General features: G+C 52.2%; 1 protein-coding gene across 1 annotated transcript in view; it reads right to left on the minus strand.

The window, feature by feature from the left end:
- LOC120644506 overlaps positions 1-22703 on the minus strand; it is a 32857-nt gene that overhangs the window by 9091 nt on the left and 1063 nt on the right. Inside the window, exons 2-3 of the mRNA XM_039921135.1 lie at positions 22437-22502; positions 22257-22292 (exon numbers count right to left, since the gene is read on the minus strand). Of these exons, the coding sequence (XP_039777069.1) occupies positions 22257-22292; positions 22437-22502 (102 nt within the window). The remainder of the gene's footprint in view (positions 1-22256; positions 22293-22436; positions 22503-22703) is intronic.

Genomic DNA, 22703 nt, shown 5'->3' on the forward strand with positions numbered 1-22703 from the left:
ATCCCGACGGTCTTGAATCGCTCGTTCAGACAGCGGATGACGTTGAGGACGAGGGTGCGGTCGGTGACGGTCTCGCCCAAGTCCTCAAGCATGTCCGCCATGCGCTTCATCTCCTTGCAGTACTCGGTGACCGACAGATCACCCTGGACGAAGTTGCGGAACTTCGCCTCGAGAAGTAGGGCACACGTCTCCTTGTTGTTGAGGAACTGGGACTCAACAGCAAGCCAGGCGACGCGGGCGGTGGAGTTGCGCGCGGAGATGGAGGCAGCCAGGTCATCGGTGATGGTGCCAAAGATCCATGACTTGATGAAGCAGTCCATGCGCTGCCAGTCAGGGAAGGAGGGTGCCGAGTCATTCTGTAAGACATGATCCTGCAGAGAATACTTGCCGACGGTGAGGAGAAACTGGTCGCGCCACCGGTTGTAGTTGCCGGCGGTGAGGTTGAGAACAACCGGGATGAGGGTTCGGATGTTCGAAACCGCCACCACCTGGGCATGAAGGTTGGCGAGCGCAGTAGCTTCATGGAGGAGGAGCACCTGACGAAGTTCGCGGTGGTTGGGAACCTCCGCGTCCTAATTAGAGGGGGCACCATCCACTTCGGGGTCGTCATCGTCAGAGTCGGGTTCGCCGGCGGCCGCGCGCTCCTGCTCGGCGCGAGCGAGGGCGTCGCGCTCGTGAATCGCGACGGCTTCACGCTCCTGAGCGGCGGCCTGGGCCTCCTTGGCGGCGGCAGACACGCGGCAGCATCGGCGTCGGCTGCTGCAGCGGTCGGGTCGGGCGGCGGGAAGGCGGCGGCCGCGGCAGCAGCCTTGGCGGCGGCGACCGCAGGGGGGAGCCGGTTATCGCGGCCTGGCGAGGGGCCGGCCAGAGATCGGCGGCACTGCTAGGGAGGCGCGCCGGGGAGGAGGGCGGAAGCGGATTAGGTCACAGACCGAGATGGACTCTTGATACCATGAAAGCAAAATTGGAGAGGCAAAACTGGATGAATTGATAGAGAGTACAAGGGGTACAATATATAGGCAAGGAAACCCTAGGGATGGTTTATAGAATCAGCACCAATCAAGGGATCCTTGCTTATCCTATCAACAGATCCACAAAACCTGGCTGCGGCATCAGGCCGGGCGCACAGCCTACATGGTTCCAAATGGACCGGCCCTACAAGGCTAATACTCCTGTCTAACACTCGGACCAAGAAAAAGCTTCCTTCTTCAACAAGGCCATGAGGGGACTTGCCACAGCGCCATAAGAAGCAATAAATTTCCGATAATATCCGGTCAGCCCCAAAAATCCGCAGAGAGCCCGCGCCGTGCGAGGCCGTGGCCATGCCTCCACTGTAGCAACCTTTGTAGGGTCCATTGCCACCCCATTCTCTGAAATAATGTGGCCAAGATAGCCCACTGAGGAAGCCCCAAAAGAACATTTGGACCTCTTAACACATAAATGATGTTGACGCAGAAGCTGAAAAACTGCTTTGACATGTTTAAGGTGGTCAGTCCAAGAAGTACTATAAATCAATATATCATCAAAAAATACCAGCACAAAGCGTCGAAGAAAAGGACCCAAAACTTCATTCATTAAGGCCTGGAACGTTGCCGGTGCATTAGTCAAGCCGAAGGGCATGACAAGGAACTCAAAAAGGCCTTGATGTGTTCGGAATGCAATCTTTCCATTATCATCAACATGCATATGGACCTGGTGATAACCACTTCGCAAATCAATCTTCGTAAAAATTTTTGCCCCTTTCAATTCATCCAAGAGCTCATCCACCACTGGAATTGGAAACTTGTCTTTAATTGTGCGGTCGTTGAGAGCACGATAATCCATACAAAAGCGCCAACTTCCGTCAGGTTTCTTTACCAAGAGAACCAAGGATGAAAAAGGAGAAGTTGACGGACGAATAATCCCCTGACTCAACATGTCAGCACACTGTTTCTCTAGTTCATCCTTCAATAACTATGGGTACCGATACGGATGAACAGCTACTAGCACCGTATCTGGCAATAGATGGATCCGGTGGTCATGCCGACGCTGGGGTGGTAAACCACGAGGCTCCGAAAAAATATCAGCAAAATCGGACAGCAAGACTTCCATCAAATTATCAGTGGTTGTAGCAGCAACAGTGGGCTGGAAATCACTGCCAATACCGTGCAAGCACACAGGCAATCTATCACGCCAGAAAGCCATCCAAAGATCCCCAAAGTCAAAACTAACAGGGCCCAACGTCTTGAGCCACTTAACACCCAGGACAATGTCAAAGCCATCTAGTCCAAGAGCGAAACAATCAATGAGGAAAGTGTTCCTGCCAATATCAATCTTTGTTCCTTTGCACACCCCTGGACTAGTGACTCGATCACCATTTGCCACCTTCACAGAAATCCCTGGCAGATATTCAATGACAAGACCCAAGCAACGAGCAACATCCTCATGAATGAAAGTATGAGTCGACCCGGTGTCCACCAGTGCTTGCAGCTGCATTCCAGCCACCATAACAGACAAACGGAGAGTATCCACTGTATTTATACCTGTCAGAGCTGCCAAGGAGATCCCAATATCTTCCTCTGTAGGCTCACTGTCATCATCATTATCCATGGCTAATAGGAAAACCCCTTTTGTGGCGCATTTGTGATCCTTGGAAAAATTTTCTGGGCAAAAGTAGCACTGCCCGTTAGCTCTCTTCTCTGCAATTTCTTCTGAAGATAAATGGCGAAAGCGGGGCTTTGCCGTCTCTGTCTTGGGTGGCTCACCGGATAGGCTGGAAGCTGCAAAAGCACCCGGCGCCTGGAGCTGCTTGGGTCGGAAGGTCGACTTCAATGGTGGAACCATGTTCACTGACCGCCGTTCGTAGGCCCAAGCGAGGCTCATGGCTGACTGGAGGCTTGTGGGTCGCTGCATCTCAACGTCGGAGCTTAGCGGCTGCCCCAATCCCACAGTGAAGAGGTCAATCTTGTGCTGCGGGGTGAGATCATCACAGCGACATAGGAGCGCCAAAAAACGTCGCTGGTATTCCTCCACGGACGATGTCCTCTTCAATTCCTTCAATTCGCCCGGGGAGTTGGAACGGATTGGCGACCCGAAGCTCAAGTTCAAGTACTCGACGAATCGCGCCCACGAGACCATGCCGTAGTCGCGCTCCAACTGGAAGTACCACTTGGACGCCACCCCGTCCAGAAGCAAGGACACTGTCCACACCTTCTCCTCTTCCATGGAGCATGCCCCGTGGAAGAACAGATCACACTTGTTCAGCCATGTAAGCGGATCAGACTCGCCATCGTAGCGGGGGAAGGAGAGCTTGGGTGGCCGCGGGCTACGCCAGCCATCGTCGCCGCCCCGGTTGTAGAAACCTCCCTCACTGTAGTTGTTGCCGCCGCCACGAGGGTTGCGGCGGAAGCCGCCGCCAAACCAATCGCCGCCGCCGCCATACGCACGGCGGTCCATACCCGTGAAAGGCTATTGTTTGGTTTTGGTAATTGAGTGACAACTTAGGTGGACTAATAAGTGTTTATGTTGAGATACACAGGAGATTAGTCCACACAAAGACACTAGTATGAGCAACATGTGCCATGGAGGAGAAATGGCTAAGGGTTGATGCTACGCTCATATAGTGTGATGGAGGAGCTCATTGCATATGAGACATGACATGAAGTCGTGTGACCAAAATGGAGAAGATCAAGACAAGACTTGGCTCAATGGACCGGTTGCAATGGTGAAGGGCAAGTCAAGGCTTTGAAGCAAGGGACCGCGAGGCGGTGAAGTTTGAGCAAGACTTGGCGCCGATGGACCGAGGCAATGGTGAAGAGCGGGCAAGGTCAAGATCGATGGACCAAAGAGGTCATGTGATGATATGGAGTAGATCATATTATTCAAGGAAGATCAAGCCAAGTGTTGACTCATGATGATGACCTAAAGGGTTTATGGAGTTTGGTGCTTGTGTGGCATCAACATTTGGAAAGATGAAATGGAATGCGCAAGGCAAAGTTATGACTTGTAGGGCATTTCATTTCACCGGTCAAAGGTTGTGTAGAGAAGTGCATGACCGGATTTAGGATAGATAGCCGTACTATCAAGAGGGGCAAACTTGTTTGCATATCGGTCATCTAGTGCCACTTGAGCGATCTAACATTGCGATGTTGCTAGGATCGAGTGGCGTGGTGAGATCAAGTGAAAGTTCTTTGAAAATGATTGTGAAATGCTAACACACATGCACATGGTGTTGTTCACGTGGTGGGGTTGGCACATTTGCAAAGGAGAAGGTGTTGGAGTTGATGTTGATCAACTTGTGGGAAAAAGAAATGATGGGCGGACGGTTCGGCCATGTTGGGCGGACGGTCTGCCAGTATAATTCATTTTTGTCCAGAGAGATTGCAGCTCTATTTAGGCTTGAAGGTCGTACTGCGGACGGTCCGCCCCTGGAGAGCGGACAGCCCGCAAGTGTTTAAAAGAAATCGTCCAGAGATGTTGTTTCTCTGGCTTGGGCTGAAAGGTTGGACTACGGACGGTCCGACCTAGGGGCGCGGACAGTCCGCAGGTCACTTAACAATTTGACCAGAAACGTGTTGGGTCTCTGGTGGGTTTTAAGAGTGAAGGGCGGACGGTCCGCCCAAGGGGTGCGGACAGTCCGCCTCTCAAACTTTAAGTTTGTCAAGAGACGCTATGTCTCTGAGTGTTTGGAGTGTCTGAACGGCGGACGGTCCGCCAATAGGGCGTGGACAGTCTGCGAAGGGCTCTAATGGTCGACTCTGACACATAATCATTGCAGTTCTAGCCGTTGGTTTTGAATGGCGGATGGTCTGGTCTCTGTGAGGCAGACAGTCCGCGAAAACTCTATTTTCACGGGATTTGAGTGTAACGGCTAGTTTGGGGCCTCCCTCTATAAATAGAGGGTGTGGCCGGACATTTGAGGTTGCTGAACACCTTGGGGACTTGGTGTCCTTGTGTGAGAGTGCTTGAGAGCCCTTTACTCACTCTAACTTGATAGTAATCATCCGATTGAGTGAGAGAGCAATTCTAGTGCGATTGCTTTGAGAGATTGCATCGAGTGGCACTAGGTGATCGTGTTGCATGATGGTGTGCTTGTTACTCTTGGAGGTTGCCACCTCCTAGACGGCTTGGTGGCAAGAGGCTCCGTTAAAGCCCGCAAGAAGATTGTGCGGTGCTCCGGAGAAGAGATTGTGAGGGGTATTGTGCTCACCCCACGGGAGCCGCGAAGAGCAACTCTAGTTGAGCGAGACGTGAAGAGCAACAAGTGGTCCGGCCGGATAATGTGCTAGAGCTCGGTGTGAGCACTCCATGTGGGAGAGTGTGACTTGAGAGTCACCACTAGCAAGAGGATCGGCGGCAACCTTGGAGCTTGTCTCAATGGGGATTAGCTTGGTGGCAACCAAGTGAACCTCGGGATAAAAATCATCGTGTCAACGTGTTCATCTCTTCTGGGTGGTTTGCATTCTCCAAATCACAAGCCTTGTATTTACATTCATTTATATCTTGTGTTTGTGTAGTTGCTCTCTTGTGATTAGTTAGCTTGTGTAGCTTGCTAATCATCTTCTTGCTTGTGTAGCTAGAAGTAAAGATCCTAGTGTAACTAGTTAGCTTGTGTAGCTTAATTAGTTGCTCTTGCTTAGATTGTGTAGCTAAGCAAGTTGAGCTCTTGGGTTTGGATTGTGTATCCTTGTCCTTGAGCATCTAGTGAGCTTAGGTTTGGCTTTGTGCTTTTGCTCATTAGAATTGTGTAGGAGCTTTCCCGGTTTGTGAAGTACTAGTGATTAGGCTTGTGTGGCTTGGCATTAGAATTGTTAGGAGAGCTCTTGCTAGTTTGGCACTCCATTTTCTTTGTGTAGGATCTTTTTGGAGGTGCCTTAGAGTCACAGTTAGAGGGGTGAAGTCTTGGCTAAGCAAATAGTTTCAATTCCGCATAAGTTTCAGTTAGTCGGCGAAATTAGTTTTAGAAAGGACTATTCACCCCCCCTCTAGTCCGCCATCTCGACCCTACAACCCGCCATATCCGTCGCCGCCAAAGCCGCCACCAAATTCACCGCCGCCAGCCCTCCATAACCACCGCCACCCGGGCCACCACCAAAGCCGCCGCCCACGCCGAAATCCCAACCGACGCCATGCTCGTGCCGTGGTGGTTCCTCCTCATAGCCATCGTCGAGATCATAGCCGCCCTGGAACTTCTCCGTGAGGGCAATGCGCCGGTCGTGGGTGTCCAGCCGATTGTTGATGGTGGCGACTTGGCCGAGCACGCGATCCAGTTTGGCACCAAGGTCCTGCAGGTTGGCGCCCAGTTCACGAAGCGTGGGCTTAGGATCTTGGGGGCCGGTCATGGTCGCCGATGACGATGACGATGCCCCTGCTACTGTCTCTGATACCAAATTGATACTGCTAGGCCTTGATCTTGAGGGTGTACGCAGGGGAGAGACTAGAATAGCAACTAAATAAAACAAAATACCCTAACTAGCAGCTGCAGGCCCTTTTTTCTCACCAGGAGGCCGGCGCCTGCGGTAAACTTTACCGACGAAGGCGTCGGTAACAAGGACAAGCACACAGATCAGACCAGGGCAAGGCGACACGAACGAAGAGAGGATAGACCCATAATTTTCCATATTTCAAATAGTATTCTTGAATGTTAGCTAAGAAACAATTGTTGAAATTATTGTTAGTAGCTCAATTCTAACTCTCATTGAGCTGAGAGGATGACAATGAACTTGGGGCAATTTTCTGATTTTCTCATATTCACAAACTCAAAGCCATGCTCTCCATAGGAGAGATGGTCACTTATTTATACAGTAGGCTGCTGGGCAGCTAACGACTAAGCCAATAATGCTAGTCTAAAGCTAGTCTAACTCCGCCTATGCTGACTGGAAGACTCTCTCTCTCCTGAGTCGTCTCAGCATAGCCGGTCCCAAGCCCGGGTAAAGGAGAAGGGTTGCGTTAGGTTTTGGCAAACCAGCATAAAAAATAACCACTCTAATGGATTTGAAACCCACAAGAAACTCGTTGGGGCGTAACCCTCTTAGCGACGCGCTACATCGGAACCCGGGTGTGGTGATAAATGGGCAAGGGCCGGGTCGCCATCCCCCCAAGGGCGCGTCGTATCGTGACCTGGGTACGATGATAAATGAGCAAGGGTCGGGTCATCACCTGAATGGCGTGCTGCATCTACGCCCGGGTGTAGTGAAAAATGAGCAAGGGTCTTCGCACTTCCCTCGACGGGTGCGAAGGGTAAGGAAGCTAGCCGAGCCAACTAGGATTCGTATAGGTAGCTGGAACGTAGGGTCCCTAACGGGTAAGTTGTGAGAGCTAGTTGATACAGCAATTAGGAGGAGTGTAAATATTCTATGCGTTTAGGAGACTAAATGGAAGGGCCAGAAGGCGAAGGAGGTTGAGGATACTGGCTTCAAGCTTTGGTACACGAGAGCAACTCCGGGTAGGAATGGTGTAGGTATCTTGATTGATAGGAGCCTTAAGGATGGAGTCGTAGAGGTTAGAAGGCAAGGCGACCGGATTATCCTAATCTGGTTGGTAGTTGGAGATTCAGTTTTGAATGTGATCAGTGCCTATGCCCCTCAGGTAGGCCTTAGTGAGAGCACAAAGATGCAGTTCTGGGAAGATCTAGATAGCATTGTTAGTACCGTGCCTAACAGCGAGAAACTCTTCATAGGAGGAGATCTCAACGGCCATGTGGGTGCGACTAATGTAGGGTTCGAGCGAGTGCAGGGGGGTTTTGGGTATGCTAGCAGGAGTCAAGAGGGGGAGGATGTGTTGAACTTCGCGTTAGCCTACGACTTGTTGATAGCGAATACCGTGTTTAAGAAGAGGGAATCCCATCTTGTGACGTTTCGTAGTCGACAACACTCGAGCCAGATCGACTTTATCCTTGCTAGGAGGAAGGATAGACGTGATTGCTTAGATTGTAAGGTGATACCTGGGGAGTGTGTTGTTCCTCAACACAAGCTTGTGGTGGCGGACTTTCGTCTTCGGGTACGTGTCCACCGGGACAAACGTGCCAAGATTGCGAGAACAAAGTGGTGCAAGCTTAGAGGGGAAGAGGCACAAGCGTTTAAGGAAAGGATGCTAGGTGAGGGGCCTTGGGAGGTAGGAGAAGACGCAGATGACATGTGGCTAAAGATGGCAACATGTGTTCGGAAGGTGGCCTCAGAGGTGTTTGGCGTGAGTAGGGGAGGCAAACAGGAGGGGAAAGACACCTGGTGGTGGAATGACGAGGTGCAAAGGGCTATTAAGGAGAAGGAGTGTTTCAAGCGCCTCCACCTTGACAAGAGTGCAGCCAACATCGAGGGCTATAAATTAGCGAAGAGGGTTGCAAAGCGAGCTGTGAGTGTTGCAAAGGGTAAGGCGTATGATGACCTGTATCAGCGGCTAGGCACGAAAGAAGGGGAGAAGGACATTTATAAGATGGCTAGGATCCGCGAGTGGAAGACAAGGGACATCAACCAAATCAAATGCATTAAGGATGGGACAGATCGACTGCTAGTGAAGGATGAGGAGATCATGGATAGATGGAGAGAGTACTTCGACAAGTTGTTTAATGGGGAGAGTGAGGGCCCTACCCTTGAGTTAGATGACTCGTTTGATGATACCAACAGACGTTTTGTGAGGAGAATTCAGGAGGTAGAGATCGGGAGGCTTTGAAGAGGATGAAGGGAGGTAAAGCGATGGGCCTTGATGGTATCCCCATTGAGGTGTGGAGATGCCTAGAAGATAGAGCAATAGTATGGTTAACTAAGCTTTTTAATCTCATTTTTCGGTCAAACAAGATGCCGGAAGAATGGAGGAGAAGTATATTAGTACCTATCTTCAAAAACAAGGGCGATGTTCAAAGTTGTACTAACTACCGTGGGATTGAGCTGATGAGCCATACGATGAAGCTTTGGGAGAGGGTTATCGAGCATCGCCTAAGAAGAGTGACAAGTGTGACCCAAAACCAATTTGGGTTCATGCCTGGAAGGTCAACCATGGAGGCGATTTTCTTAATACGACAATTGATGGAGAGATATAGGGAGCAGAAGAAGGACTTGCACATGGTCTTCATTAACCTTGAGAAGGCATATGACAAAGTACCGAGAAATGTCATGTGGTGGGCCTTGGAGAAGCACAAAGTCCCAACTAAGTACATTACCCTCATTAAGGATATGTACAAGGATGCGACGACATTTGTCCGGACATGTGATGGCAACACCACTGACTTTCCTATTAACATAGGCCTACACCAGGGGTCAGCATTGAGCCCTTATTTATTTGCTTTAGTGATGAATGAGGTCACAAGGGATATACAAGGTGAGATCCCTTGGTGTATGCTCTTTGCTGATGATGTGGTGCTAGTTGACGAGAGTAGGGCAGGGGTTAATAGGAAGTTAGAGCTGTAGAGATGCACGTTAGAGTCGAAAGGTTTCAGACTTAGTAGGACCAAGACTGAGTACACGATGTGCGATTTCAGCGCGACTAGGCATGAGGGGGAGACGTTAGTCTAGATGGGCAAGTGATGGTCCAGAAGGATACTTTTCGGTATTTAGGATAGGTGCTACAAAAGGATGGCGACATTGATGAAGATGTTAGGCATAGAATTTCAGCTGGTTGGTTGAAATGGCGGCAAGCTTCTGGCATCCTTTGTGACAAGAGGGTGCCACAAAAGCTAAAAGACAAATTCTATAGGACAACAATTTGTCCGACGATGTTATACGGTGCTGAATGTTGGCCTACAAAAAGGCGACATGTCCAGCAACTGAGTGTAGCAGAGATGCGGATGTTGTGGTGGTTTTGCGGGCACACAAGGAGGGATAGAGTCCGGAACGAAGTTATTCGGGATAGGGTCGGGGTGGCACCAATTGAGGAGAAACTTACCCAGCATCGGCTGAGATGGTTTGGACATGTCCAACGAAGGCCTCCTGAGGAGATGGTGTGTAATGGGGTTCTTGAGCGGGTCGATAATGTAAAGAGGGGTAGAGGTAGACCTAAACTGACGTGGGATGAGTCGGTTAAGAGACCTTAAGGATTGGAATATCTCTAAAGAGATAGCTTTGGATAGGAGCGCTTGGAGACTAGCTATCAATGTGCCTGAACCTTGAACTTATTTCTTTCGGGTTTCATCTCTAGCCTACCCCAACTTGCTTGGGAAAAAAGGCTATGTTGTTGTTGTTGTTATTGTTGTAAAGCTAGTCTAACTGCTGTCCTTGGGAGGACACTAACTACTGTCCTAGAGAGGACACTAAAGCTAGTCCAAGATGCTAAAGGGTGCTGCTATGGTCCATGCAAGGACTGCAACCCCACAAAGACCAAGAGGACACAAGAGTTATCCATCATTCTCCCCCAAAGTCTTGTGCGTCGTCTTGTGGGAAGGTTGGACCATCCCGGTTCTGGAGCAGAGCTCAAGGAACTTGATCCTCCCAAGAGGCTTGGTGAGCAGATCCATAAGCTGGTCCCTGGTGTTGATGTAGCTCGCCTTGATGCTTCCTTCCTCCAAGCAGCCTCGGATGAAGTGGTACCTTACCCAGATGTGCTTGCTCCGTTCGTGGAAAACGGGGTTCCTTGCCAGGGCCAGAGCGGACTTGCTGTCCACCCTAAGCTCCACCGCTTCAGTGTCTCTGCCGAGGAGATCACCAAGCAGTCGAGCGAGCCAGAGCGCCTGAGTCGAAGTGATGGAGGCCGCTATGTACTCAGCCTTGCAGCTGGACAGAGCCACCACCTGCTGCTTGACCGACTGCCAGCTGACGAGGCACTTGCCAAGGAAGAAGAGGATCCCGCTCGTGCTCTTGCTGGTGTCGATGTCGCCGGCGTGGTCGCTGTCGCTGTACCCGACGAAGTGTGCCGCCCCAGGGCACCTTGGGTAGAGGAGACCGTGATCGAGAGTCCCCACAACATAGTGGATGATCCTCTTCACGGCCAGCTAGTGCTTCGTCGTCGGTCGCTGCATGAACCGACTAACGTAGCCGACGGAGAACGCCAAGTCCAGCCGTGTGTAGGCAAGGTAGCGAAGGATCCCCACAAGGCGCCGGTACTGGGTGGTGTCCACCTCCTCCGCCGTGCTGTCATGGCTTAGCTTCAGCCTCTCCTCCATCGGAGTGAGAGCTAGGTTGCAGTCGGTGAGCCCAGCTAGCTTAATGACGCGCTTGGCATAGGCGGTCTGTCGAAGCGTGATCCCGGAGTCATCTTGGTGCACTTCGATCCCCAAGTAGAAGGAGAGAGGCCCAAGTCGCTCATCTGGAAGGTGGCCTTCATCTCTTCCTTGAACGCCGCCACCTCTACATCCTTGACGCCAGTGATCACCAAGTCGTCGATGTAGATACCCACCAGCAAGGCATTTCCGCCGTTGCCCTGCTGGTAGATGGCCGCCTCGTGCGGGCTTTGCTCGAAGCCCATCCCCTTGAGCGTGGAATCCAACTTGGCATTCTACGCCCGTGGTGCCTGTCGCAAGCCATAGAGGGCCTTGCGCAGGCGTAGCACCTTGCCCTCCTTGCCGAGGATCGCGAATCCCAGCGGCTAGTGCACGTAGACCTCCTCCTTCAAGTCGCCATTGTGAAACGCTGACTTGACATCCATGTGATGGACGCGCCAGCCCTCCTGGGCAGCTAGCGCAAGGAGGAGTCACATGGACTCCATCCATGCCACGGGAGCGAAGGCATCGTCGAAGTCGACTCCCTCCTGCTGCACGAAACCTCGTGCCACCAGGCGAGCCTTGTGCTTGACGACGGTGCCGGCCTCATCCCTCTTCAGCTTGAAGACCCACTTAAGTGTGATCGCGCGGTGACCACGAGGGAGATCAGCAAGCTCCCAAGTGCGGTTCTTCTCAACCGCGTCCATCTCCGACTGCATCGTAGCACACCATGCCGTGTGTCCCTCGGCCTCTACGAAAGACTAAGGCTCGCCGTCGTCGCACGCGAGGTGCAACTGCGCCTCCAGGTCATGAGGCACCAGTCCCGGCACCGGCTGATCGCCGAGAAGGTCCTCCATCGTATGGTACCGCAATGGCTCGCCGTCGTGGTACGCGTCGATGCGCTCCTCGTCGTGAGAGAGCGGAGTAGCAAACTCCACCGGGCTGTGCTCAGCACGAGCAGGTGTCGGAGTAGACGTGCCCGGAGGAGTGGCTGTCGGTAATGGAGTGCGTGGCGTCGCCGGCTGTGGTGGTGCAGGCGAGGAACACGTCGTAGCCAGAGTCGCGGCTGGAGAGCGTGGTGATGCCGGTGTAGCGGGCGCCGGAGTTGGTGGAGGCTAGGGGACTGGGATAGGCATGCTTGTCGAAGAGGAGTTGCCTACTCCCCCAGCTCCCTCGAAGTGAACGTACTCGACGGTGAAGTCGTCGTACGTCGGAGCCGAGCCATCGTCAACTGCCTTGTCCCACGCCCATCCTCGCCCTTCGTCGAACACAACATCGCGCGCTGTGCGCACACGCTGTGTCTCTGGGTTGAGAATGCAGTAGGCCTTCGAGCCCTCCGCGTAGCCGATGAACACTCCCAGAGTGCTCCTATCGTCGAGCTTGCCGATGTGGCCAAGCTCCTTGGCGAACGCGAGGCAGCCGAAGACCCTCAGGTGGGAGACCGCTGGCTTGCGCCCATTCCAAGCCTCATACGGCATCATGCCATCAAGCGCCTTGGTGGGCGTGATGGATAAGTCTGTGTACTTGGTTTTTGTGGGGCTACAGAAGAGGAGATGCTCTTGCTGCAGCACGTTGTGCTTTGCTGCCCCTAGAGGACAGCAAGTACAGCATCTTGACTACCTTTCAGTTGGCATCTAGGACAGCAGTTAGGACTAGCAGTTAGCATCTTGGACTAGTGTCCTTAGCATCCAGCTTGGCTGCCCTGCAGCCCCTTATACAAATGTATCCCCAGCCCCCCCTTGGGATGGCATGGCTGTGTGTTTGTGAATGAGAAAAAACCCCAGAAAATTGCCCCATTCTCCACTATCATCCTCTCAGCTCAATGAGAGTAAAAATTGAGCTTCTAACAACTGGTATCCGAGCCGTACTTTCTTGTAGGTTGGATATCTCTTGCTCCTCCCCTTCCCAAGTGCTGGTAGCAGCCCAGCCACCACCAGCAGTAGCTAGCGCAGCAGCAGCAGCACCGGATGCTTCCCCCTTCCCTTCCCCTTCTCCACGCAGCAGCCCATTGGAGGCGTGCCATGTCCGACGCACCGTCTCAACGCTCGGTCGCCTCGAGCGCACGGCGTCAGCGAGACGCCGAGCTCGCCGCGGCAGAGGAACGTAGGCGAGCGACGGCTCAACGGTGCTGGCAGCGGCCAAGGCGGAGGTGGAAGCAGAGGAGGCGGAAGATGCAGCGCGTGCGGCAGAGGTTGAAGTTGAGACCCTGCGCAGCAGCCTTAGCGGCTCCATCGCCGCCGACACCACCGCCGATAGGGACCATGAGGAGTTGGCGAGGGAGAGGGCGCAGGAGCGGACCGCGCGGTGGGTAGTAGCCCACACCCACGGCGACGGCCCGGACGCCGGAGCGCCCGGCGGCGGCGACCTGGTGGCCCGCGCGCCCGGCGGCGGCGCGCAGGCAGGCGGCCGGGCCCCTGGCGGCGGCGCGCAGGCCGGTGGCAGCGGCCCTAGAGGCGGCGCGATGGGGGGCGGCGGCGCTCCTGGCTGGGGCATGTGCGGCGGCACCCCCGGCTACCACGGCCTCCAGGCGGTGGTCAGGGACGTCGGTCCCGGCGGTGGGTGGCCCACCCTCACCAAGACCAACTACGTCGAGTGGGCCATGGTCATGGAGGTGAAGCTCCAGGTGCAGCATATATGGGAGGCAGTCTGGTACGGCGACGTCGACTACGATAAGGATCGACGGGCGCTAGATGCTCTCATCGCAGCAGCCCTGCCTGAGATGCAGTTCACGCTTTCCAAGAAGCAAACTGCCAAGGAGGCCTGGGACTCCATCGCTACGGCACGTATCGGCAGCGATCGCGCCCGCAAGACCACTCTGCAAGCACTTCGCAAGGAGTGGGAGAACCTGGCCTTCAAGCCAGATGAGAATGTTGATGACTTCGCCCTCCGTCTCAACACTCTGTTGCAGAAGATGGTGCAGTTCGGGGACGACACCTATGATGAGGAAGGAGCTGTCGAGAAGCTCTTCCACTGCGTCCCCGAGAGGTACAGGCAGACCGCTCGCTCGATCGAGTCTCTGCTGGACCTCTCCACCATGACGATCGAGGTGGCGATAGGTCACCTCAAGGTCGTCGACAGCGACGAGCCACAGCTTCCCTCGGGAGGCATCTCGATCGGTGGGAAGCTCCACCTCACTCAGGAGCAGTGGGAGGCCCGGCGCGGTGACAGGAGGAGGGGGGAGCCCTATTCCTCGACTGGTGGCCGCAAGCGCGGCAAGCCGCGAAAGGGGAGCGAAGGCGCCCATGCCGGGGTACGATGGCGCGCCGAGGGTGGCGCCCGCGGAGATGCTCAGGGCGGCGCCGTCGAAAGGCCCAAGGCGGCACGAGACGACGCCTGCCACAACTGTGGCAGGCACGGCCGCTGGGCCAGGGACTGCCCGCAGCGGAAGCGTGGGGGCCAAGCCCACGTCGCGGAGGCCAGCAGGATGACGAGCCGGCTCTGTTCCTACTCCACGGGGACATGGAGCCGCATCTAACGGCACCGCCTGCCACCACTGTACTCCACCTCGACGAGTTGCGCGCCCGAGTCCTCCTCGGCAACAGCTCTGACGACGACAGGGTCGACGGCTGGTACCTCGACTCCGGCGCCACGCATCACATGACCGGGCGGCGGGAGTTCTTCTCCGACATGGACGTCGACATATGTGGCTCCGTCAGGTTCCGGGACTCCTCCGCCGTGGAGATCAAGGGTGTGGGCTCTGTGATCTTCACCGCCAAGTCCGGAGAGCACCGGATGCTCACCGGAGTCTACTACATCCCGGCGCTGCGGAACTCCATCATTAGCCTTGGTGTCGATCACCACGCGTGAGATCACCACGCGTGAGCCGCTCTCATCGAGCTGCCCAAGGCTGATGATGGAGTTCCGCAGCGCCGGGATGTAGTAGACTTCGGTGAGCATCCGGTGCTCTCCGGACTTGGTGGTGAAGATCACGGAGCCCACGCCCTTGATCTCCACGGCGGAGGAGTCCCCGAACCTGACGGAGCCACCTACGTCGATGTCCAGGTCGGAGAAGAACTCCCGCCGCCCGGTCATGTGGTGCGTGGCGCCGAAGTTGAGGTACCAGCCGTCGACCCTATCGTCGTAGGAGCCATTGCTGAGGAGGACTCGGGCACGCGGCTCGTCGAGGTGGAGTAGAGCGGTGGCAGGCGGTGCCACCGGATGCGGCTCCATGTCCCCATGGAGTAGGAAAAGAGCCGACTCGTCATCCGGCTGGGCCTCCGCGACGTGGGCTTGGCCCCCATACCGCCGCTGCGGGCAGTCCCTAACCTAGTGGCCGGGCCTGCCATAATTGTGGCAGGCGTCGTCTCGTGCCGCCTTGGGCCTATCGGCGGTGCCGCCCTGAGCATCTCCGCGGGCGCCACCCTTGGCGCGCCCTTGTGCCCCGGCTTGGGCACCTCCGCGCCCCCTTCGCGGCTTGCCGCGCTTGCGGCCACCAGTCGAGGAAGAGGGGGGACTGTCACTGCGCCGAGCCTCCCACTGCTCCTGATTGAGGTGGAGCTTCCCACCGATGGAGATGCCTCCCGAGGGAGGCTGTGGCTCGTCGCTGTCGATGACCTTGAGGCGACCTATCGCCTCCTCGATCGTCATGGTAGAGAGATCCAGCAGAGACTCGATCGAGCGAGCGGTCTGCCTGTACCTCTCGGGGACACAGCGGAAGAGCTTCTCGACAGCTCTCTCCTCGTCATAGGTGTCGTCACCGAACTGCACCATCTTCTGCAACAGAGTGTTGAGACGGAGGGCGAAGTCATCAACATCCTCACCTGGCTTGAAGGCCAGGTTCTCCCACTCCTTGCGAAGTACCTGCAGAGTGGTCTTGCGGGCGCGGTCGCTGCCGATGCGTGCTGCAGCGATGGAGTCCCAGGCCTCCTTGGCAGTTCGCTTCATGGAAAGCGTGAACTGCATCTCGGGCGGAGCTGCTGCGATGATGTGAGATCCCAGATTTTTAAAATACTAAGCAAGAAATAATAAACACAGAATCATGCTTAATAAGGAAGAGCAATTCAAATTATGCATTTCCTTTGGGAAATAATATATGTGTGTGTTTGAATATGCATGTGTATGTATGTCTATGTGTATATGAAAACAGGTGAGAAAATAAAGTTTTGCACATGAAATGACGAGTTTTTCAAATCACAGTTTTTAAATGTTTAAATTATCTTTCAAATTGAAACCAACAAGTTTTAAAAATAAATTTCAAATCATTGCTTAAATGGACCCTTGCCCAAAACCAATGTTATAGGCTTTCGAATGAATAACAACTTTCGTGTTCCAAAGTTTTTCGAGTTACCACACCAAAATGGGAGAAAAATTTGAATTTGGAAGCGTATAGGGCCTTTTCAAATGCACTCAAGTTTTAAATTTTATCTTTCAAACCTTTGTTCAAATGAAAAAGTGTCTAAAACAAAAGTTGTAGATCTTGAAATTTTAAGCAAGTTTGGTATTCAAAAGTTTTTTGTTTGAGGCCACGAAGAAGGTGAAATGCTGAGTTTACGAACTGGACATTGGAACTTCGAGTTATTTACAGAACTGCCCTCGCCACCATCTCCTCCTTCCCTGTCGCAACACCGTCGCCTCGCCGTTCGTCGCCGTCTAGCCGCCGGCCACGCGCCGCTCTTCCCGGCCAAACTCGCCTCCCGGCTCCCGGATCCTTCCCGACGCTTCTCGACCTCGCCTCGCGGCGCCGTCTTCCTGCGCGCACGCCGAGGACGGCCGCTCGAAACGCCACGGCGACGCCGCGGCCACGCCGTGCCGTGCGCCACTTCCCCAGCTCACTTACGCCCTTGCCCCTCTCCTTCCCCTTTGGCTCGCGCAACAGATGTTCCCGACCTCCCTTTCCACTCCCTTCCCATCTCCGAGCCGAATCGGGCTCGCCCCTAAGCGTCCGAGCTCCGCCGTGAGCCATGCCCCCCCCCCTAGGACACCGTGAAGCCCCCTCCTCCCCCAACACTGACCCTCTAGCGAGCTTCCCCGGCCTTCAGTAGTCCTTCCCGACCCCTCCACTACCGCCCAGCCACACCAGAGCGCCACTGCCCGCCTCCATGAACGCCGGCGAGCCCCTGCTCGCCGTGGCACCGCCCGTCCGCTCTCCCATGGCCCAAATTGAGTACCCCAATACCTTCCTAGCCTCTCTATGAAGCTCCTTAGCTCAGCCAAGCCGTCCCTACTTCACCGGAGTGCCGCCACCAGCGAGTAATGCCGCCGCCGCCCCTGACTCGCCATGCACCGGCCGCCTCCGAGCACCCCAGCCCCCACAAAGGGCCTCTGCAGGTGCGGTTCGAACTCCTCTCCATTTCCCCCAACCTAGCCCCCACCGCCGATGACTCTGCTCGACGGAAAAGGGCCGGCCGCCGCTCCTCTGTTCCTGGTCCGACCAGGGACCTCTAGTTAAAAGAAACAAAAATTCTAGGGTCTAGTTTGTAAAATGTACTTGAACTTCAGACAGCAAACTTTGAAAATTCGTATAAAATCATAGAAAAATCATAAAAATGCAAACTAAACTGTTTTGGAATCCTTAGATCAAAACCTACAACTTTTGTTACAGTCATATGTTCATATTATGCTTCTATTTTAATCTAGGATAAAAATTAGATTAAATAACACATGAATGTATCTCATGTTGTAGGCATGAACCAAGGCTAGTTTTTGGACAGAAGCTACAAACATGAAGGATGAGCTCCATGTAAAATTTCATGCCCATAAAATAATTTTAGCTATGGGTTTTACCTAAAACTTGTTCTAGGCTTGATTAGATACTACGTTTTTGTTAATGTTGTTTCATACTTGTGCTAGTGTTGATTTTGATACAGTAGAGGTATGTTGTCTCATAGATGTCACAGAAAAAGTTTGAAACTTTTTACTCCTACTTAAGCTGCTCATATGATTTTAGACATACATAAATACATTAATTCCAGATAAATGGTATAGTGCTCAGAAAAATATGAAAATTTTACCAGTGGCTTATCTAAGATAGCTGTTCATTCTAGTAAATTTTCAACTTTATATTCTTTATAAAACAGAAGTTACATACAAGTTCTTACTATGCTAGATCTAAAATGTTTATTTTGTTTCTGATGTTTTGCTACAAAAAAGTTTAGGATGTTTTACTTAACAAGAGCTAGCTCAAATAATGATGCTTATGCTAAGTTAAGTAAATGCAATACTAAATTTAACTAGTTTTCGTTAACTAATTGTTTGCGATAGGTTAACCAAGTTAGCTTGATGTGCTCATCCCTATGAGATGCTTGAGTGATGATTGAGTTAAATAGCTTTAGATGCTTATGTAAGTGTGTTGTACCTTATGAATGCTTTGCATGTTGCACTTCTATGCATTCATACATATGCATTGTTGCATTCCATTTAGGTACGATAGATGAACCACGTGAATAACACGACGTTGGAGTCGAGCCAGAAGACAGTGAATGGTGGACACATCCAGAAGATGGACGGATGGATCCCGATGTGCACGACCGAAGGAAGATGTTCGCCGAGCGAGTATTCTGTAACTAACACTGACCTAGTGTTAATCCCAGGCAAGCCCCGGAGTATGTCCTATCTATTTTAAATTTATGCAACTTATTATTCCTATCTACTTGCGCATTTAAGTTTAAAGGAGTTGCTTGGAACCTTAGCTGCATGATTCCTAGGTACCTATGCTTGAACACTAGTATGTGTAGGTCGCTAGATGGCTAGGCCAATGGTTCGGTATAAGTCGAGTGATTTCCTATCACTCGCGAGAATTATAGGAGTTGAATGTTTACTACATACTGCAACTATAAGGCTCGCGTGCGGGGTTGTGGTACTTGTGATATCCCATCTGTTTAGTGAAAATGAATAAGACCACAGTGTGTGGTAGTGGTGGTTAAGCTTTTGAACGTACTAACCATATGCCGAGAAATATAGTAATCGGTAAGCTTAAGTATTGGATTGAACCGAGGCCGGAACATACCTCCCCACCGTGTTTGAACGTTGTTCTCATGCGGCCACATGCGGGTGCAAGGAGGCTCACGACCCGGCGTCGTACCGTGGCGTGGATTCTTGTAGTCGAGGGCGGTTGGCCTGTTCCGTGAAGCGGGAATTGAAGGGAAAAGTCGCGTGGGCGAAGCGAGATGTCGATCCCCATGCGTGTGTGTTAGGTCTGCCTGGCCAGGTTAACAAATTCGATTCGAATCGTCCGTTTCTCATGGTTTGGGACTGCTTAATCCTTTTGCCACATAGAGTAAGAAGTGAAAGATGATGATGATGAATATAGCTGCTTGGATGATGAAAGATAATTGTTTTCACCATGTATGCTATTGGATAGATGCTCATTTAGAATGGTTAATTGAACTAGAACCTGGAAGCTAAAACCTGAAATTAAGGATCTACTCTTTACTGTTTTTCGGCAAAACAAACCCCTCAAGCCAAAATCCTTGCATGTCTAGATAAAGGACTAAGTATATACCCTTAGTCGGGTAAGCCTTGCTGAGTATTAGTATACTCAGCCTTGCTTGTGGCTTTGTTTTTCAGGTGGTACATCGGAGGTTACGTTTGACGTCATGTACGGGCTTCATCATGACGACTGGTTTCGTCGCTAGTCTATCGTGTATTTTGTGCTACACTTGAACTCTGTTGTAATTTTATAAATTCAAACTCGGTTTGTAATAATAATTCAGTTTCATACTCTGTATAGTAAAATTTGCGAAATGTTGTATTCTCTGAACAGCTTTTGTCGATCCTGTTTCAAGTGGTTTAATCGGGATTTTACCCGACAGCACTGCCGGGTTACTCCGTTTTAAGTGCGCGTTAACCCTGGTTGCCGTTTCGGTGATGGTTAGCGCACTTAAGCTGGATTAATTTAGGCGGGACTGCCACAGATGAGAGCATCCAGCGCCCGTCGATCCTCATCGTAGTCGACGTAGCCATACCGGACTGCCTCCCACATATGCCTTACCTGGAGCTTCACCTCCATGACCGCAGCCCACTCGACGTAGTTGGTCTTGGTGAGGGTGGGCCACCCACCACCGGGACTGACGTCCCTGACCACCGCCTGGAGGCCGTGGTAGCCGGGGGCGCCGCCGCGCGCGCCCCAGCCAGGAGTGCCGCCGCCGCCCAGCGCGCCGCCTCTAGGGCCGCCGCCACCGGCCTGCGTGCCACCGCCGCCCTGCGCGCCGCCGCCAAGGGCGCGGCCGCCAGACTACGCGCCGCCGCCAGGGGCCCCGCGCACGCGCCCATCCGCGCCGCCGTCACCGGGCGCGCGTGCCGTCGGATCGCCGCCGCCAGGCGTGCCGGCGTCCAGGCCGCCGCTGCCGTGGGGGTGGGCTGCTGCCCACCGCGCGGTCCGCTCCCGTGCCCTCTCCCTCGCCAACTCAAGGTCCCTGTCGGCGGTGGTGTCGCCGGCGATGGAGCCGCTGAGGCTGCCGCGCAAGGTCTCAACCTCGACCTCCACCGCACGCGCCGCATCTTCCGCCGCCTCTGCTTCCCCCTCCGCCCTGGACGCCGCCAACTCCGCTACAGCCAGCCCGGCCGCCCTCGCCGCTGCTGCAGCGGCTTGTGCCGTCGCTCGCCTGCGCTCCTCTGCCGCGGCGAGCTCGGCGTCTTGCTGATGCCATGCGCTCGAGGTGACCGAGCGCTGAGACGGTGCGTCGGACATGGCGCGCCTCCAAGGGGTTGCTGCGTGGAGAAGACGCAGCCTCAAACGAGCTGCTCGGGTGAGGAAGGAGGAGCAGAGGGTGCAGCAGGTGTTGCTGCGCTAGCTGCTGCTACTGGTGGCTGAACTGCTGCTTGGGAGGGAGAAGAGCAGGAGATGTCTAACCTATAGGAAAGTACGGCTTTGATACCAGTTGTTAGTAGCTCAATTCTAACTCTCATTGAGCTGAGAGGATGACAATGAACTTGGGGCAATTTTCTGGTTTTCTCATATTCACAAACTCAAAGCCATGCTCTCCATAGGAGAGGTGGTCACTTATTTATACAGCAGGCTGCTGGGCAGCCAACGACTAAGCCAATAATGCTAGTCTAAAGCTAGTCTAACTGCTGTCCTGGGGAGGACACTAACTGCTGTCCTAGAGAGGACACTAAAGCTAGTCCAAGATGCTAAAGGGTGCTGCTATGGTCCATGCAAGGACTGCAGCCCCACAAAGACCAAGAGGACACAAGAGTTATCCATCAATTATTGAAATAATAAAAGCAATTAGTGCATATCTGACAGCGAGGCTGCAATTATTGAAATAATAAAAACAAGTAGTGCATATCTAAAAATTTCAGCTGTGGTTCTGAATTAATGAAAGCGGACAAAGAAAATGATCCACATGTTAGGCTTTATAAAGACTATTCAAGCTCCAGCAACCCATCACCTAGTGCTAAGAACAGTCAATGCCAAATGCCCCAATGTGACAATGGAAAATTACTCAGTTTGTTATACCTATTGCTGCATCTAGAAAAAAAATGTCAAGTGTCAAGCAACACATCAGGCCACAAATCCTATCAATCTTAAATGAGCCAAAACATAAGGTTACTGACACAGACATTTCATGTAGTTATGACAGGTATACAATCATGCTAATGAACCATGCAGTTGATTTCTTAGCATTTTGCCTGGGCCTTGAGGAAGCAGACATTCTGTATGACTTGTATATTGTTATGAAGTGTAAATAAATTAACCATTATTGTTATTACTGGATCTAAAGAGGAGATGCATATTTACAACCGAAAACCATTGCTAGGTGGAATGCAAAGAAAATGACTTTATAGTAGATAGCAAGAGAATGACTAATTTGTGATCACTGCTGTCATTTTGAAAAAAAATGAACAAACATTCTACAGAATATTATTCCATAAAAAAGGACAAATCTTGCAAGAACAGAGCAAGGTTCAGGCAAAAAGACATTTGACATCTCTGTAGATATACAACTAACTTTAGAGCTGATCAAACTTCCATGATGACCATTCAAACATCCTACATGATTTTTTAACTGGTGCTCATTCAGCTCATCTATGACAACAAAATTATTAGGAAAATTGAATGACCAATTAAACCAAAATTTGGAGATGAACCTCAAAGCTATGAACTATTTCAGGACATCTGTATTTAATCTGCTAATTGAAGATTCTGATGCAAACAGAGGGTTTGCTAGGAGTAATGAAGGAAGAAACATAGAAAGATAATGGTCAATACCTGGCGACCAAGGCTCCCTGCTCTCATGTTGCTTACCTGCATGAAATTAAGACAAGCATAGGCTAGAGTCTAGACAGCATTTAGACGAAACGATGTATAGCCCGCTATACAAAAGTGATGATCATGGGTAATGAGATAAATACAAACAGACATGTTGCTGTCTAAAGAGCTCACAAATACCTGTATGATAGCTTGCGCATTCAAAGAATGTGCTGCAGCAGTTACTCCTCTGACCTCAGCACCATCCTATCATTTTGTTTCATATAAATGACAGAGGTCCACATATCAAGGTCACAAGAAACTACTGAAAAAAATCTAGGGGAAATACATGGGGCTGGCATAGGACGAGGGAAATATAAAATAGGGAATCAATATTATCATTTCCTGACAGCAATAAAAACTAATTGTACAAGGGGTTCTTCCTTTGCTAAAAGGAAGGAAGCTGGT

Source organism: Panicum virgatum, chromosome 8K, assembly GCF_016808335.1.
Source record: "Panicum virgatum strain AP13 chromosome 8K, P.virgatum_v5, whole genome shotgun sequence".
NCBI classification, from domain to species: domain Eukaryota; kingdom Viridiplantae; phylum Streptophyta; class Magnoliopsida; order Poales; family Poaceae; genus Panicum; species Panicum virgatum.